Consider the following 14896-nt stretch of genomic DNA (forward strand, 5'->3'; position numbering starts at 1 on the left):
GAACCTAAGAAGTGAACTTGGTCCTCAGCACTCACACAGACCTGTGGGTATTCCCTCCCTCTGACCATGAGGCACATCTTTTAAACTCACTCAAAGAAAGAATTTGTACTCCCATAAATTATGAAATAGTTTAATACAAATATATGTAGATTCTCCACTGAATTCCCACAAATTCAGATCTCATACAAAGGCATTCTTTACACATGTGAAATACTAGAGTACATTTCTCCAGATTAGTAGCTCACATAAGAAATGCAGATGCAGTAACTCAAAAATGCATTTACCTCTTTTCACACCCTTAGCTAGATTCTAAGTCCTAACTACAGCTCCTTATATGAATCTAAAGTTACCTGATAAGAAGAAGACAGAATTCTCCTCTCAGACAGATTACCAACAGTTTACAGAAAAATTACGCTGAACATAATTGATTATCTATTAACAATCTTTTCTTGCTCTCCTATATTAATGTTCAATAGTCAATGTCTACTCCGGTGCTTACACTGTTGAAATCCAAATTTATTCATCTACCTTTTAGAGAAAGAGCCCTCCCGCAACACTCTATGAGGTACCTATTCTGGGACCAGTCCTATCAGTGGGGAAATTTGCATTTGCCTATATTCAATGTGTGTGTGTTTCAGAGCAGGGAGAGCAAACAGGCAACGTAACAACCCAAGGGTATTTAATAAGCTCCTTCAGAGACAGGTCTTCAAAGCGTGGCTTTTATTATTTTGCAAAAATCATTCTCCACACCAGAACTACCCATACAAGTAAATTGGAAAGTTAAGTTTCAAAATGAAAGTTTTGTTTTAATCTGCCAAGGTAGATTATTCCTATGTCTGATCTTTAATAAAAGGGTTAACTGTTAGTAGTTAACATAAATTATACACTCAAGAACAATCTAAAGCTAGTGTAGGTATAAAAATGTATTTCAGCTATCAGCCATCAAAATAAAAATATTTTTAAACTTATAATTACATAAACAGGTCTGTAATAAAAAAACTAAAGCCTGTTTAGAAGCCAAGAGTAACCCCACCCACCGCTGATAGGACCTGATGCCTTACCTGATAGACTCCCCAACTGGCGAATCAGCCATAATCCCCAAAAAAACCATCCTAATTTTTTGAGAAATTGACGATTTTTCTAACTTCTGTGCTTCATTATTCTAATACCGCTTTTAAAGCTAAGGACACCTTGAGTACAATTTTTAAAAGATCAAACTCATGAAAACATATACTATATATGTCTTATAAAATTCAGGGAAATTCCAGAGTTAATTTATTTACAAATTTACCATGCGTGTGTGTGTGTGTGTGTGTGTGCATGGGTGTCTTAATTTCAATTTTAAGTTTTACACCAAGATTGAACATCCATCAAATAAGTACTGGAAAGCAGATAATACCTTTTGTGGAGTGCACTAGGCAATATCCTATTTGAAATTACAGACTGTCTTCTCTGGGCGCAAATTTGTTAAAAATTTACCACAGTACCAGTAACACAACTGTATTGGCAATACAAAAATAGTATTGGCTGTCTTTAAACCAAATAAAAGTTTGGCTCAGAAATTAGAGTCTACACTCCCCAATATTAGACTAAAATATTAGACTTGCCTATATCTTTTAATTTTACTATAAAACTATTATCACATTTAGGTGCAATAGAGAACCTAAGTATGTAAAGAGAACAATAAAATATAGGAATGATCAAGATCAAAACCAAGGCAAAGATCCATTGGTTCAAGGCAAGGAGTCCATAGCGGTACCTGGAACGGAATCTAAATGTGTAAAGTTAAAAGTCCAGTGCCCTCTTCACAATGGGCCACCACTCTTTTCTCCCTGAAACTGCACATTTACAGCCCAGTTTTAGACTAACATGAGTTACTTTGTTATTTTTATTTACAAAGGAACACATCTGCCTGAACTAATCTGATGAAAAACCATAATCCATTTCTTCCCTTTAGACTTTGACTAAATACTGAAGCTAATTATGCTGGCTTTTTTTTTGGATTCTCACAACATGGAATATAAAGAACACATTTAGTTCCACCACTTTATGCAAGACGGGGCAATTTCAAAACATCTAGGTGCTAACATACGGACATGGAAGGCAACCTAAATTCCCTTTCCATGGTTAATTAAGACCTTTTGATTTAGAGACCCAGATAGCATGAACCTAATAGGGCCAGATATGCATGCTGCTAATATGACTGCTACTGTCCCACTGCTTCTGCTCTAAATGCACTTTGAATCACTATTGGTCAGGACCAATAGCTTTTTAACATCCATACATCTTTAATATTTAAAATAATTTCCTTGGACAACAATGAATTCCACTAACTGGCAGCTCACGGGAAATTAGAAGCACGAGACATGTCAATTACAATGCTTCAAACGTAAGGAAAATATAAGCAGATACAGATTTAGGGTGAATTTACCTATGGGTTTGGTGGGATATTTTTAAGGAGGCTGGGGATGAAGAGGGGAGGGAGATGGCTGGTGAGAAGTAGAGCTTTTTCCGCCTTCCTCGTTCTGTAGCCCTTCCCGGGGAAGGCAAACTGCTGGACCAAAGCTGTCAGGGGGAGTGAGTGAAAATCCATTCCTGCAAGTCTAGGGGGCCTCTACGCCCGAGGAAGGGTCTCCAAGCAGAAAAGCTGAAGGGCTGTGGAAGGAAGCTGTCTGCACAGGGGGGATGAAGGCATGCTACCCAGGGAGACTAACAGGGACTTAAATCCACTTTAACTTGCTCCAGCACAGCTTAGCCAAATTCATCTGGTCTCATAGTAAAGTCACAAATCCTATGACAATCGAGCGTATTCCATTCTGTAGCCACTCAAGCTGAATACCAATTCACCTCCTCAGAATTCTCTTTCCTGTCTGAAAATGGGAGGGCCAGGGAGCTTTTGCTCCTGGTTACCTACCCAATGTCAAACCGCCAAATGCATATTCAGAGAATCTGAAATTCTTTAAAATGACAAAAACATGACTTCCCTTCATAATGTGTTTCAGCAACCTGAATCAAGAGGTGAGGAGAAATGTTTTTTAATAGGGTTCCAACATCTCTTGGACTGTGTACAAATCCTGGCTGGTATAATTTCACACGGGAGACTAGCTGTGGAAAGAGGCATGTCCACATGCCTGGCGACAGGTGACACAGGTGACAGGGAGGAAGTCCAGGTTTTAAGTCCTGACTCCATCAATAACAGGCTCTTTCATCTCTAAAATGACCGTCTAACATTATTTTAAGGTCCCCTTCAGCTTTAAGCCAGTCATGAACTAACCACATGTTACAAGTTCTAAGTGAAAATAACGAGAAGGAAATTATGAAAGACTTATCGAAGTCCATGTTTGTCCTAGATTAAGTCTGTCATCATTGTGCTGCCGTAGAGGCAAACCTGTTGCATCACATGAAATACTTCTTTTTCTGACGACACCAGAAATGCAACAGCCAGTAGGTTTGGCTTTTTCAATTTTTCATTTTTTAAAAAGTTAAACACAGTGTGCCACCCGCCCCCCGCCCATGGTAGCAAGTTCTCAAGTTTCACTTTGATCGTCTGAAAGTACACACACACACAGGATGCCACCTGGCAGGCTGGGGCCACATGCCTGAACGCTGGGGTGTGCTGGCTTGCTGTTAGAATCTTTTTATCATGTGTGATTGATGCTTAGTGTTTACATTGGCTTCATTCCAAAGCCACGTCCAAGTCTTACTGGGGACTGTTTGGGAACTTCAATGCCGCTGTTCTCAGAGACAATTAACAGTATCAACCAATGGGAAAAAAAGAGGTTTTGCACACCACTTGCCCATGCATTTAATGCCTCCCTCGTGTGGCCTGCGCTCACCGGAGCATGCAAGTTAGAAGCAACGGAATTCAACCTCGGATGGTAACTGGCCACATCTATTACGCTACTGAAAAAAGGGGAAATGAAAGAGTCTTTGGCACCACACCTGGTGGAGGTAGTAAACCTCCATCCATGCCCCCCGAGACTGTAATATTACAGTATGAATAGTTTCGGAGGTTTGTCGTTTCTCCCTGCAAAACACGGCGGGTTGGGAGGAATTTCTAGCACCGAGCACTCACCTCTTTGATCTTTGCCCTCTTCTCTCGGACGGAGGCATCGGCCGGCTCCCGGTCCACCGTCCCGATGGGCGGCACGAAACGCACCGGGGGCAGCCCCCGGTACGCCGCCTTGTCACGCAGCTGGTCCTGGGCCACCTTCTCCTTCTCCAGCAGGATGTCTCTCTGGATCTCCTCGGGCAGCTTCTGCAGCGTCTCCTTGGCTTCCCTGAGAGCCCGCTCGTGGTTTTCGCGGATCCTGGCCAAGTTGTCCTCCAGGGCGGCGGCGGGGTCCCCGGGCGCGCCCTCCTCGCCGCGCCGGGCTCGCCCTTCGGCCGGGTCCTCGGCGCGCGCCCCGGGCCCGGGCTTGTGCTCGGCGGGCGACTGCAGGGCGGGGCTGGAGTGGAACAGGACCCCGCTGAGCAGCTTGGAGGAGTCGGGCAGGAAGAAGATCGCCCCGAAGCAGAGCGTGATGAAGGCGCTGAACACCAGGAGCAGCACGAACTTCTCCGTCAGGCGGAAGGCGGAGGGGCCCGACCCCTTCCTGCCGCCGCCGCCGCCGAGCCCCCCGCCCAGGCCGCCGCCCAGGCCGCCGCCCGCGGGGCTGCCGAAGAGAGGCAACAGGCCCCCCACCGGCATCGCTCCCCCCGCGGCCGCCGGGCTGCCCGCTGTCGGGTGACCCTGCGCCCCGCCGCTCAGCAGCCAAACTTCGCCGCCGCCCGGCGTCAGCGGCTGCGGGGCCGGGTCCTGCGCATCCAGGCCGCCCCAACCCCGGGGCTCGGCGGCAGGTAGCCCCCGGGCAAACAACTCCCCTCCGGGTCTTCTTCCCGGGGCGGCTCCTTTGGCAAACCAGCAAGCGCGGCAGACAGCTGGCTGCAGCCCCTGCGGGAGAGAAGCAGCAAAACGCAGCAATTACTAGGCTGGCGATAAAGTTTCCAGCGGGTCCCCGCCCTCCGACGGCCGGGGGAGCCCCCGGGACAGCTCCCCCGGCGCGGATTCGCGAGTCGGACTCAGGGCACCGCCCTCCAAGTCCAGTCGCTGGACTTGGGGTGAAGTTTGCGGGTCCCCAGGGGGGTGAGGCGTCCCGCGCACACCTGGAGCAGGGTCGCGTGCGGGCACCGCCTGGAGAGGGGAGCGCCCCTGGGGGCAGGAAGCGCGCCGCGTGGGTGGGGGACTCGTCAAGTTCGCCCCCTGCGCATCTTGGACGGGGACCAGCTGCCTCTGCTTCCCAGGCGGCGGCGGAGCTGGCAGCCCGGCCGCCAGCCGCCCCGATCGCCGCTCCGCTAGCTCGTGCGCCGACCAGCGGGCGACGGGGAGCGCGCCGTGCCGCACGCTGCCCTCCGCCGCGGCCCCGCGAGCACTGACACCACTGCCCCGCTCCCGGGCGGTCGGAAACGGGGGCGGGGCCGCGGCCGCAGAGTGATGGCGCGGCCGGGCCAATCGCGCGCCGCTCAGGGGCCCTCGGGGGCGGGGCGGAGGCGGGGAGGGGGCCGGGCGGGGCAGGGAGTTTACGGGAAGCGCTGCCTCGCGGGGGCCCGGCCGGGGGGCGGCGGGAGGTCCCGGGTCCCCGAGGCGCGCGGCCGGCGGGAGCGGCGCTGGGGAGGGAGTGGGGACCCGCGGCGGAGGCCGGTGGAGCCAGGCGGCGGGCGGGGCTCGGGGAGCGCATCCTGCGCTGGCCTCGGGCCCGGGTGATGGTGGGTCCCGAGTCGTCCAAGCGGTTCCTGGGCTGACGCGGGACCTCCCGGGTGCACCTCGGACCCGTGCAGAGTCCAGTGGGGCTCGCCCCGGGGGGCCGCCGGCCAGGGCAGGGTCTCCAGGGGAATCGCGGGCACTGGGTCCTATGGAAGCGCGTCTTTTCCACAAATACCCGCTTTTTACCCAAGGCAGGGGTTCCGCCGATGCCCCGTAGCAATGAATCCAAAAGTCCCTGGGTGAGCAGCTGGGATCCGAGAGCCTTCGAGCAGCCCGGTCTACCATCGTTACCGCTCTGGGTGTTGTGGTTGCTTAGGATTCTTCCCATGCATCCTCTCCCCCTTACAAAAAAAAAAAAAAAAAAAAAAAAAAAAAGCGTGTGCCTCTCCCACCCACTCCCACTTTCCAATGCATTTACCTCATAAAAGTTGTCACATTTTCCATTTAAAGAAGACAGTTTTCTGTTGCCAGAGCTTCAAGTAATAAATTTGAACATTGTGTTGAAATTAACTCTTGGATTTGACTACTTCCATGGAAGTAAGGACTTGGTCCTAAAGAGACTGTTTTCAACACAGTATTGTTTTCCAAACTGTGTTCGTAATTCCCCCGCTGCTCTGCAAATAAAGGGTTATCCGAGAGGAAAAAGTTGACTGATTTCCCGTTTCTGAAAGCTGGTTCTTAGCAGCCTCATCCTACCCCTTGCCCTTCTCTGGAACGTGATTTGAGCTCTGTGTCTGCTTGTTGTCTTAAAACAAAGCAAACAGCTGGCCCCTTTCAGGAAAGTGCCCACAATACAGTGGGTAGGCGATGAGAAAATATAAGAGTAAACACAAAAATTATTATGACACTTTTAATTTAAGTATTCATTTTAACCATCATTATTTGTTGAATATTTGCTTTGTGTGGAATGAGTCATACATCCAACGTTTCTGTTGATAGGAAATTATTGTTTGATAAAACCAACTTCATGGCTTGGTTATTTTGATAACTGCTATGAAATTCTATGCCCAGAAGAGTGCAGCATATCCAAGCAAGGTGACAAACTTTAGGAGGATTGAAAAGAAAGTAATGATTTATTTTTTAAAAAATGATGGAATGGTAGTTTTTCTTTCAAAGCTGTGGATAGATTGAAAAGTTTGAATCCTTGTGAAATAGTATTGTTTTCAACATCAGCCTTAAAATTGAGTTACCTCATGGAAAGATAGATAACAGGTAGGGTTAATTACCCTAAAAATCAATCTCTTCCAGAATGATTTATTATTTTATCTATTTGTTTTAAGATTGGAATTATTTCTTATAGCCACAAAAACATTTAGACACTTTGACTTATAATAAATATTACTAAGTATTCTAGGAAAGCAATAAGATCTACGTTTTTGTTTGTTTGTTTTATTTTCAATATTTTTGTTGTTGACAGTTTTACAGATGTTTCCCATTTTTCCCCCTTTACCCCTCTCAACCCCCCCTACCCACCGCCCCCAGGTCTTCACCACCCTATTGTCTGTGTCCATGGGCTATGCATATGAATATGTAAGTTCTTTGGTTTATCTCTCCTCATCCCCCCACCCCCACATCAAGATATGTCAGTCTGTTCCATGCCTAAGATCTACTTTTAGGTGCATCTTAAAATGGCAATGAGAGGTTACAAACCTAATTGTAATATCAAACCAGTTTGGACATTTAAACCATCACCTATAGTTGAAAGATGATTTTCCCCCTAAAAACTTTAAATTTGCCCCGGCCAGTGTGGCTGGGTTAGTTAGAGTATCATCCCACGCACCAGAGGCTGGTGTTGTGCTGGAGGGAGCCCATAGATGTGTCTCTCACATTGATGTTTCTCTCTCTCTCTGCCCCCTCCTCCCTCTCTAGAATCAATGGGGAAAAGGGGGGGGGGGTGATGGGGCAAAACCCCTTAAATTTGATTTCTCTGCGTTGTGTTTAACTATTTTAAAGTGACTGCTCTGCTTATTTCTATTCATCTTTATGAAGCTTATTCCAAGATTGCTTTCTTTTTACCTGTATTTCTTATAAACCGAGGCTTATTATGAGTATAGCCTGGCTTTAATATTTGTTAAACAAGAAGTTAGCATTAGTGGTTGATTATGGCATATGGATTGAAGGATGCCCATCTGTGTTAAGTAGGATGAAAAATATGTGGGAGTGCTGGTATTTGGGCTACGTGAAGTTAAAAAAATTCACAGAGGGTATTTGAAGAGACATACCAACTAAATTAACCATGTAAAACCCTTTAACCATGGAAAGTGCTGTGTATTCATAGTAAGGGAGGAGTACAGAGAGGTTGATAAATAAAAATGTGTATTTTGAAACAAAATATCACATTTTACCCTGATTTCAATACCATAAACACTTCACATTCTACAGTTAAAAAAATAGTGCTTTGTGTCCTGAGATAAAGCAAAAATAAAGCTGACTGATTCTAGTCTCCAAATAATAAAAACTTGACTATTATCTGTAAATCTAGTGTCTCCGCCACCATAGCTCCTTGAAGATCTGTCGTGATTTTTGTGAATACATGACTGGGGTGAAGTTAGTGTTTTCTCATTATGAATAGTCTAATGTAAACTTAGCAACCTTAGTAATTTTGTGTGGTTTTTAGTTTAAATGCTTGCTGTGTTTTCTTATTTGGCCAGCCAGTCCTGAAGTATGACTCCTTTGTACCTTTGGCAAGTTTACTTGCAAACTTAATTCTTACTTTTTCCTTTTCCAATTATTTTTAGCTCTGTATCTTTCCTTGGAAATTTGTAAGTTTTTGAGTTTCAAGATAAAATCTTTAGGATCAAGTAACTTTTAAATATCTGACTTTAGTTAGAGATATCCCCCCAAAATATAAAGAAATCCCTAATTTGTTTGCCTGCTTAGATTTCTCTGATTTTAAAATTACATTTAACAAAGAGTATTTTTAACTTTTACATTAACATGCATAAAATTAAATACAGTCATAATTATAAATAGGGTTACAGATGGAAAAATGATAATATTTTCATAAAAACTGGTGAATGAATATTTTTAGAAACATAAGTTCTCAAACATTAAAGTGCAAAATTATTTCTTAGTAGGGATTTTCTAGAAGGTACTAGGTGGAAGTTTATGGGAGAATCCTTTTCAAACTCTTTTTTAATTTAAAAATAAAAAGTAATCTAATAAAAGTAACATTTAACATATATGTGTAATAATTAACTACTGAAATTCTCTAACAAATTAGATTTCTGTTAAAGTCTTCCTATAGCTGATTTTCTAATTGTCTTCAAATTCCATTCAGGGTCAGAGTAGGTTATTGCTTTTATTTTAAAAACACCAAAATGAAACATGCAAAAAAATAGTTCATTTTGAACACTAATCTTGACATTTCAATACTTCAGTGGGCAACTCTGAATTTTATATGAAGTTTATTAAGATGGGACTTAACCAACGTTTTAAAATAAACTATCAATAGTATTTGTGGTCATATGAGGGGTTACAGTCATATCTCTGATTCTCTACCCCTACCTCTTCATTTACTTTGGAACTGCCTAAGTAGCATATTATTGTTTTAGAACTCCAATCGTGTGTGTGTGTGTGTGTGTGTGTGTGTGTGTGTGTGTGTGTGTCTGTGTGTGTTTTGCAGGGAGAGGGGCTGAGTGAGAGGCTGAATTAATCAGTCCCCTCTGTCTCTGCTTGAAAGATCTGTTTTGTTTTGGACATTCATTTCATAAATATTGGCAGTCCCCAACCTAAAGACAGTTTGTCCCACAAAGTATTTATGCACCGGCTCTTTGGAACTTTGAGAACATTTCTCTCCATAGAAATAAAGTTGTAAATGGTGCTTTGCGTTACTAGTCTGCTCTACGAAGATCTAAGACCTTAGGGAAGAATAAAATGTTGTCGAAAATACTGTCGCAATGCAACTCATCAAAGTAGCATTAAATTAGAGAGTGTTTTATTTATCTCAAATGTCGGAGCCTGAGGACAAACTGACTTATTTGGTTGAAGAGTAGATATAATGGTTGTTTCAGAAAGATTCCGAACTAACTTTCAAGGTCAGAAGTTTTTAGGTATAGGTTTCCCTCCCTAACTATAGCTTTCTTTTGGTTTCAAGTATATCACAAGTCCTACTCTTATAGTGCTTTTGTTTTGTTTTTTGTTTTGTTTTGTTTTGTTTTTATTCGGTTAAAAAAGGGACTGAAAGCAATAAGCCCAGAGAGAGGTTTCCCTAAGGTGACTGGGCAAGGGCTTGTGTGAAAGAGTGATTTATTATAGAGGACATGCATGTCCTTGGCTGTGTCACCATGGGTCATAAGTCGCATATCTTCTGTATCTCTCATTCTTCATCTGTAACATTGCTGTGGCTCTCAGATGAAATGATAGACGTAATGTCTCTGGCACAATGGGCATTCAAGAAATGTAATCCAATTTCTCCCCTCCCTTAAAAAGGGAATTAATGTCAGAAGTCATAAAATAACAGTGACTATGGGATCCTTACAAGAAAAAGAAGCAGAAAAGGGTGGCAGCGAAGAAATTTTGCATTATGTGGTTCTTCATATGGTTTTCACTTTTCAAATTCTGACCTCTATTTACATAATATGCCCTGGAGAAGGAGTGGTGTTGGGCGGCCCCAGGTTTGAGAGGGAAAGTGTCCTCAAGTGTTTCTCTACTTTTTTAAAATATGTTTTTATTGGTTTCAGAGAGGAAGGGAGAGGGAGAGAGAGAAAGAAACATTAATGATGAAAGAGAATCATTGATTGGCCGCCTCCTGCACGCCCTACACTGGGGATGGAGCCTGCATCCTTGGCATGTGCCCTGACTGGGAATTGAACCGTGACCTCTTGGTTCATAGGTCAACGCTCAGCCACTGAGCCATGCTGGTCGGGCTCTCTACTCTTTATATAAATAGAACCAACTATTTACCAACTAACCAACTTTATAGTTCCTAAAGCCTTGAGAAAATGTGAATGATGGCAAATTTTCAAAGTGAAAAGAAGGGGACTACCACTCAGTACTTGAAGAATCAGGAAACCAAGGGTTCAGGGCAGAAAGGCTGGTCAGAGAATGCCAGCAACAACCCTGTGTCTAAAATGTTTGAAGGAGTAAGAGATCAACCAAAGGACTTGTATGCGTATAAGCAAAACCAATGGACACAGACAGTCGGGGGATGAGGGCATGTGCTGGGGGGTGGGAGTGGCAGGGAAAGGTCCATGGGAAGAAAAGGAGACATATGTAATACTTTAATCAGTAAAGAATTTATTTATTTATTTATTTTTATTTAATTTTTTAAATTAAATCTTTATTGTTCAGATTATTACAGTTGTTCCTCTTTTTTTCCCCCCATAGCTCCCCTCCACCTGGTTCCCACCCCACGCTCTGCCCTTACCCCCCTCCCCCCTGACTGTCCTCATCCATAGGTGCACGATTTTTGTCCAGTCTCTTCCCGCATCCCCCACACCCCCTTCCCCCCTCCCCCGAGAATAGTCAGTCCACTCCCTTTCTATGTCCCTGATTCTATTATATTCGCCAGTTTATTCTCTTCATCAGATTATTTATTCACTTGATTTTTAGATTCACTTGTTGATAGATATGTATTTGTTGTTCATAATTTTTATCTTTTTCTTCTTCTTCCTCTTCTTAAAGGATTCCATTCAGCATTTCATATAATACTGGTTTGGTGGTGATGAACTCCTTTAGCTTTTTCTTGTCTGTGAAGCTCTTTATCTGACCTTCAATTCTGAATGATAGCTTTGCTGGGTAAAGTAATCTTGGTTGTAGGTTCTTGGTATTCATCACTTTGAATATTTCTTGCCACTCCCTTCTGGCCTGCATAGTTTCTATTGAGAAATCAGCTGACAATCTTATGGGTACTCCCTTGTAGGTAACTAACTGTTTTTCTCTTGCTGCGTTTAAGATTCTCTCTTTGTCTTTTGCTCTTGGCATTTTAATTATGATGTGTCTTGGTGTGGTCCTCTTTGGATTCCTTTTGTTTGGGGTTCTCTGTGCTTCCTGGACTTGTAAATCTATTTCTTTCACCAGGTAGGGGAAGTTTTCTGTCACTATTTCTTCAAATAGGTTTTCAATATCTTGCTCTCTCTCTTCTTCTGGCACCCCCATAATTCAGATGTTGGTATGCTTGAAGTTGTCCCAGAGGCTCCTTACACTATCTTCATATTTTTGGATTCTTTTTTTCCTTTTGCTTTTCCGGTTGGGTGTTTTTTGCTTCTTCGTATTTCAAATCTTTCTTGCGATCCTCTAAGTCTGCTGTTGGATCTCTGTATAATATTCTTTATTTCAGTCAGTGTATGCTTAATTTCTAGTTGGTTCTTTATCACAACACCGAGGGTCTCATTAGCTTTCTTGTAGATCTCATTAAGTTTATCGGCAGTTTCTAGAAAATTATTGAAAGACCTTAAAAGTGTGGTTTTGAACTCTATATCCAGTAGTTTGCTTTCCTCCATTTCTGTCATTTGTGACCTGTTTCTTTGTCTTTGCATTTTGGCTGCTTCCCATGTTGATAGAGTGGCTTTCTGTGCTAGGTGTCCTATAGGTCTCAGTGGCTCAGCCTCCCCAATTACCTGAGGTGGACACTCTTGGTGCACCCCCTTGTGGTCTTTGTGCACAGTCTTGTAGTAGTTAAGCCTTGATTGTTGTAGGAATCACTGGGAGGAATTGGCCTCCAGGCCAATTGGCTGTGAGAATCAGCTGTGTCTACGGTGGAAGAACTTCTGTGCTGGAGACACCCTTCTGGGGCAAGACTTGCTTCAGTGGGGCTTTGGTGCTCACTGAGTCTGCCCCCTGAGTGTGTCCCTTATGGATGGATCTGAGGAGTTGTAATCTGGATGGTTCCACTCTGACCACTGGGTACACTGGCTCTTGGATCTCTAAGGAGGTGCTAATTTAGCCTCTGCCTGAGGCTACCCAGCAGGAGCTACAGAGAGATCTGCAAATTCCTCTTCTTTGTTTGGGGTGAAACAATGCAAGCTGCTGTGGGACCTTGGGCCTTCTTTTGGATGTTCTGGGTCTCTCTGACCCAGCTGCAGTTTGTTAGGTAATTTTAGATTGCAAAGGGCCAGGCCATTCATATGCAAGAGCCTCTGCACACAGCTTGGGTGGGGCGGGGTCTCAGGGAATCAACAGGGTGGAGCAAACAGCTATGGCTGATCCTCAGTCCTACCCTAAGAGGCCCTGGGTCTCAGTATCCTGTGGTAATCGCTGCAAGCACCTCTGAGAGAAAGCCACCCTTGAGTTCTGCCCACTGACAGACAGTCCAGTTTCTCCGCTTATGAGTCTGGGTCCCCAGAGACTCGCCCGGAACTGGAGTTTAGGGCTTTTGGGAGCTTGTGTCTCCCTCCCGATTAAAAAAGACAACCACGTCCTCAGTTGCCAGCCCTTTCCACGTGCGCCTCCGTACCTCTGCACTTTACTTCCGTACCTCCTCTGAGTCTCAGTGTGCTTTTCTCTTCCCTTCTAGTTGTGGAATTTCCACTCAGCCAGCCTTCCTGTGGTTCTGGATGATGTCCGTTTTGTCTTTTAGTTGTATTTTTGAAGTGGTTGTGCGAGGCAGCAATTTCAGGTGTTTACCTATGCCGCCATCTTGGTTTATCTCAATGGCTTTTTTTTTCTTATCAGTAAAGAATTTAAATTAAAATGCTTGAACTTTAGGACTTGAGGAGAATATACTATTTCAACTGAGTTGGAAACTAAAGGGAACACTTTCTTTCTATGGCCATAGACAGATACAATATTTTTCTTTAGTTTTTAATTCACTAGATGCATTTTTTATAAAATATTTTTCCTTTAAAAATATTTTTTCTCTCCATTCTCTGTCCCATAAAAGAGCATATGCTTTTCCAGAAAAAAAAACAAGCTCAGAAAAATAAAAATTCTGATACATTGTTCTGCCCAATTGAATTTTTTTTGGAAATAAAATAAAATGAAACCACATGTTCGTATTCCTATTTTGGACAAACTATCTTCTACTATGACACGACAACACTTTGCTTCCCAATTTCATTGCAAAATAAATGTGCTATTTGCACTACATGTTCAGTCTTTCCTATTGTCCTTCTGGGCAGAACTTTGTTTTAGCTCTGGGTCTCTGTAAATGGATAGGAACTCACTTGTGATTCTTTGTCCAGTGAACTTGTTTTTCAAATTCAGGAAGAGCATTCTCTTGCAATATATAGATTCATTTAGGAGCCAAGGTAGAAGCCGATATGTGTTGCCGATAGTACCTGAACAAGTAGCGACTGAATGTGTGACTAGTAGTCTATTCTTTTTTAAATATAATTAATACCGGTCGGACTGTGGGAATGAGACAGACACACTGAAATTACCATAGGAAAGAGAAGGAAAGAATTCCAAATCAGTGACCCATATATCCATTAGGCTTAATGGTCTGGAACTGGCAAGGTCTCATATAGGGTTTCTGCAAATAACTGTTCTTGAAATGTGTTGAGTTTGAGATAATTAATCTGGCTCTTAGATTATAAACAGTTTTGAACATTCACTGAGACGATTAGATTCTCCAGTTTCTCCCAAGTAGTAAATGGGTGTCCTGCATTCTACAACTATGATATACTCTCTGTTGAACAGTAACCAGCAAGGAATGAAACTGTCAGGTGCCTAATAGTGCCATCATTTTACATTCTTAATATAAAAACCCACATGTATCCTTATCAAGATATTAATTTCTATTCTTAAAAGTAAGCCATTATAATGATTTTAGTTTGCTTAAGTAAACCTATGGCTAATTTCTTTTGCCCCTTACGTGTTCATAGGGGAGAATAAATTAAGAAGAAAGTTAGGAAATGTAACTTTGTGAAACTTTTCAATTAACTGATAGGCTGTCTATACTGTTCAAATAAACATTATCTCTGGATTTACTTCCTTTTCCCATGTGTCACCATGAACAAGTTTGTTGTGGTAACTAATATCTTTTTTTAAATTAACTTTGAAGATAAATGGGGATGGGTAATGCTTTTGCTAAACCTCTCCACTTTCTCATTTTTAAACATAGTAATAAATGGGAAATGAAAGAGGTTTTATCATTGATTTCCTCTTTCTAATCACTACAGTTTTCTGTTTATGCTGACCATCTATTTCTCTGCTTTCACTTGATGCCAAATCATTAAACTGTGGTAACTTTTTCTTTTACTGCAGAGACAT

The 14896-nt window shown here is 43.3% G+C and overlaps 1 protein-coding gene across 1 annotated transcript in view; it reads right to left on the reverse strand.

Annotated features, from left to right (window-relative positions):
- MAN1A1 (mannosidase alpha class 1A member 1) overlaps positions 1 to 5435 on the reverse strand; it is a 154346-nt gene extending 148911 nt beyond the window's left edge. Inside the window, exons 1-2 of the mRNA XM_036318139.1 lie at positions 5146 to 5435; positions 4076 to 4933 (exon numbers count right to left, since the gene is read on the reverse strand). Of these exons, the coding sequence (XP_036174032.1) occupies positions 4076 to 4690 (615 nt within the window). The 5' untranslated portion in view covers positions 4691 to 4933; positions 5146 to 5435. The remainder of the gene's footprint in view (positions 1 to 4075; positions 4934 to 5145) is intronic.
- Between the last annotated feature and the right edge of the window lie 9461 nt (positions 5436 to 14896).

This window comes from Myotis myotis, unplaced genomic scaffold (genome assembly GCF_014108235.1).
Source record: "Myotis myotis isolate mMyoMyo1 unplaced genomic scaffold, mMyoMyo1.p scaffold_m19_p_7, whole genome shotgun sequence".
In the NCBI taxonomy this organism is placed as follows: domain Eukaryota; kingdom Metazoa; phylum Chordata; class Mammalia; order Chiroptera; family Vespertilionidae; genus Myotis; species Myotis myotis.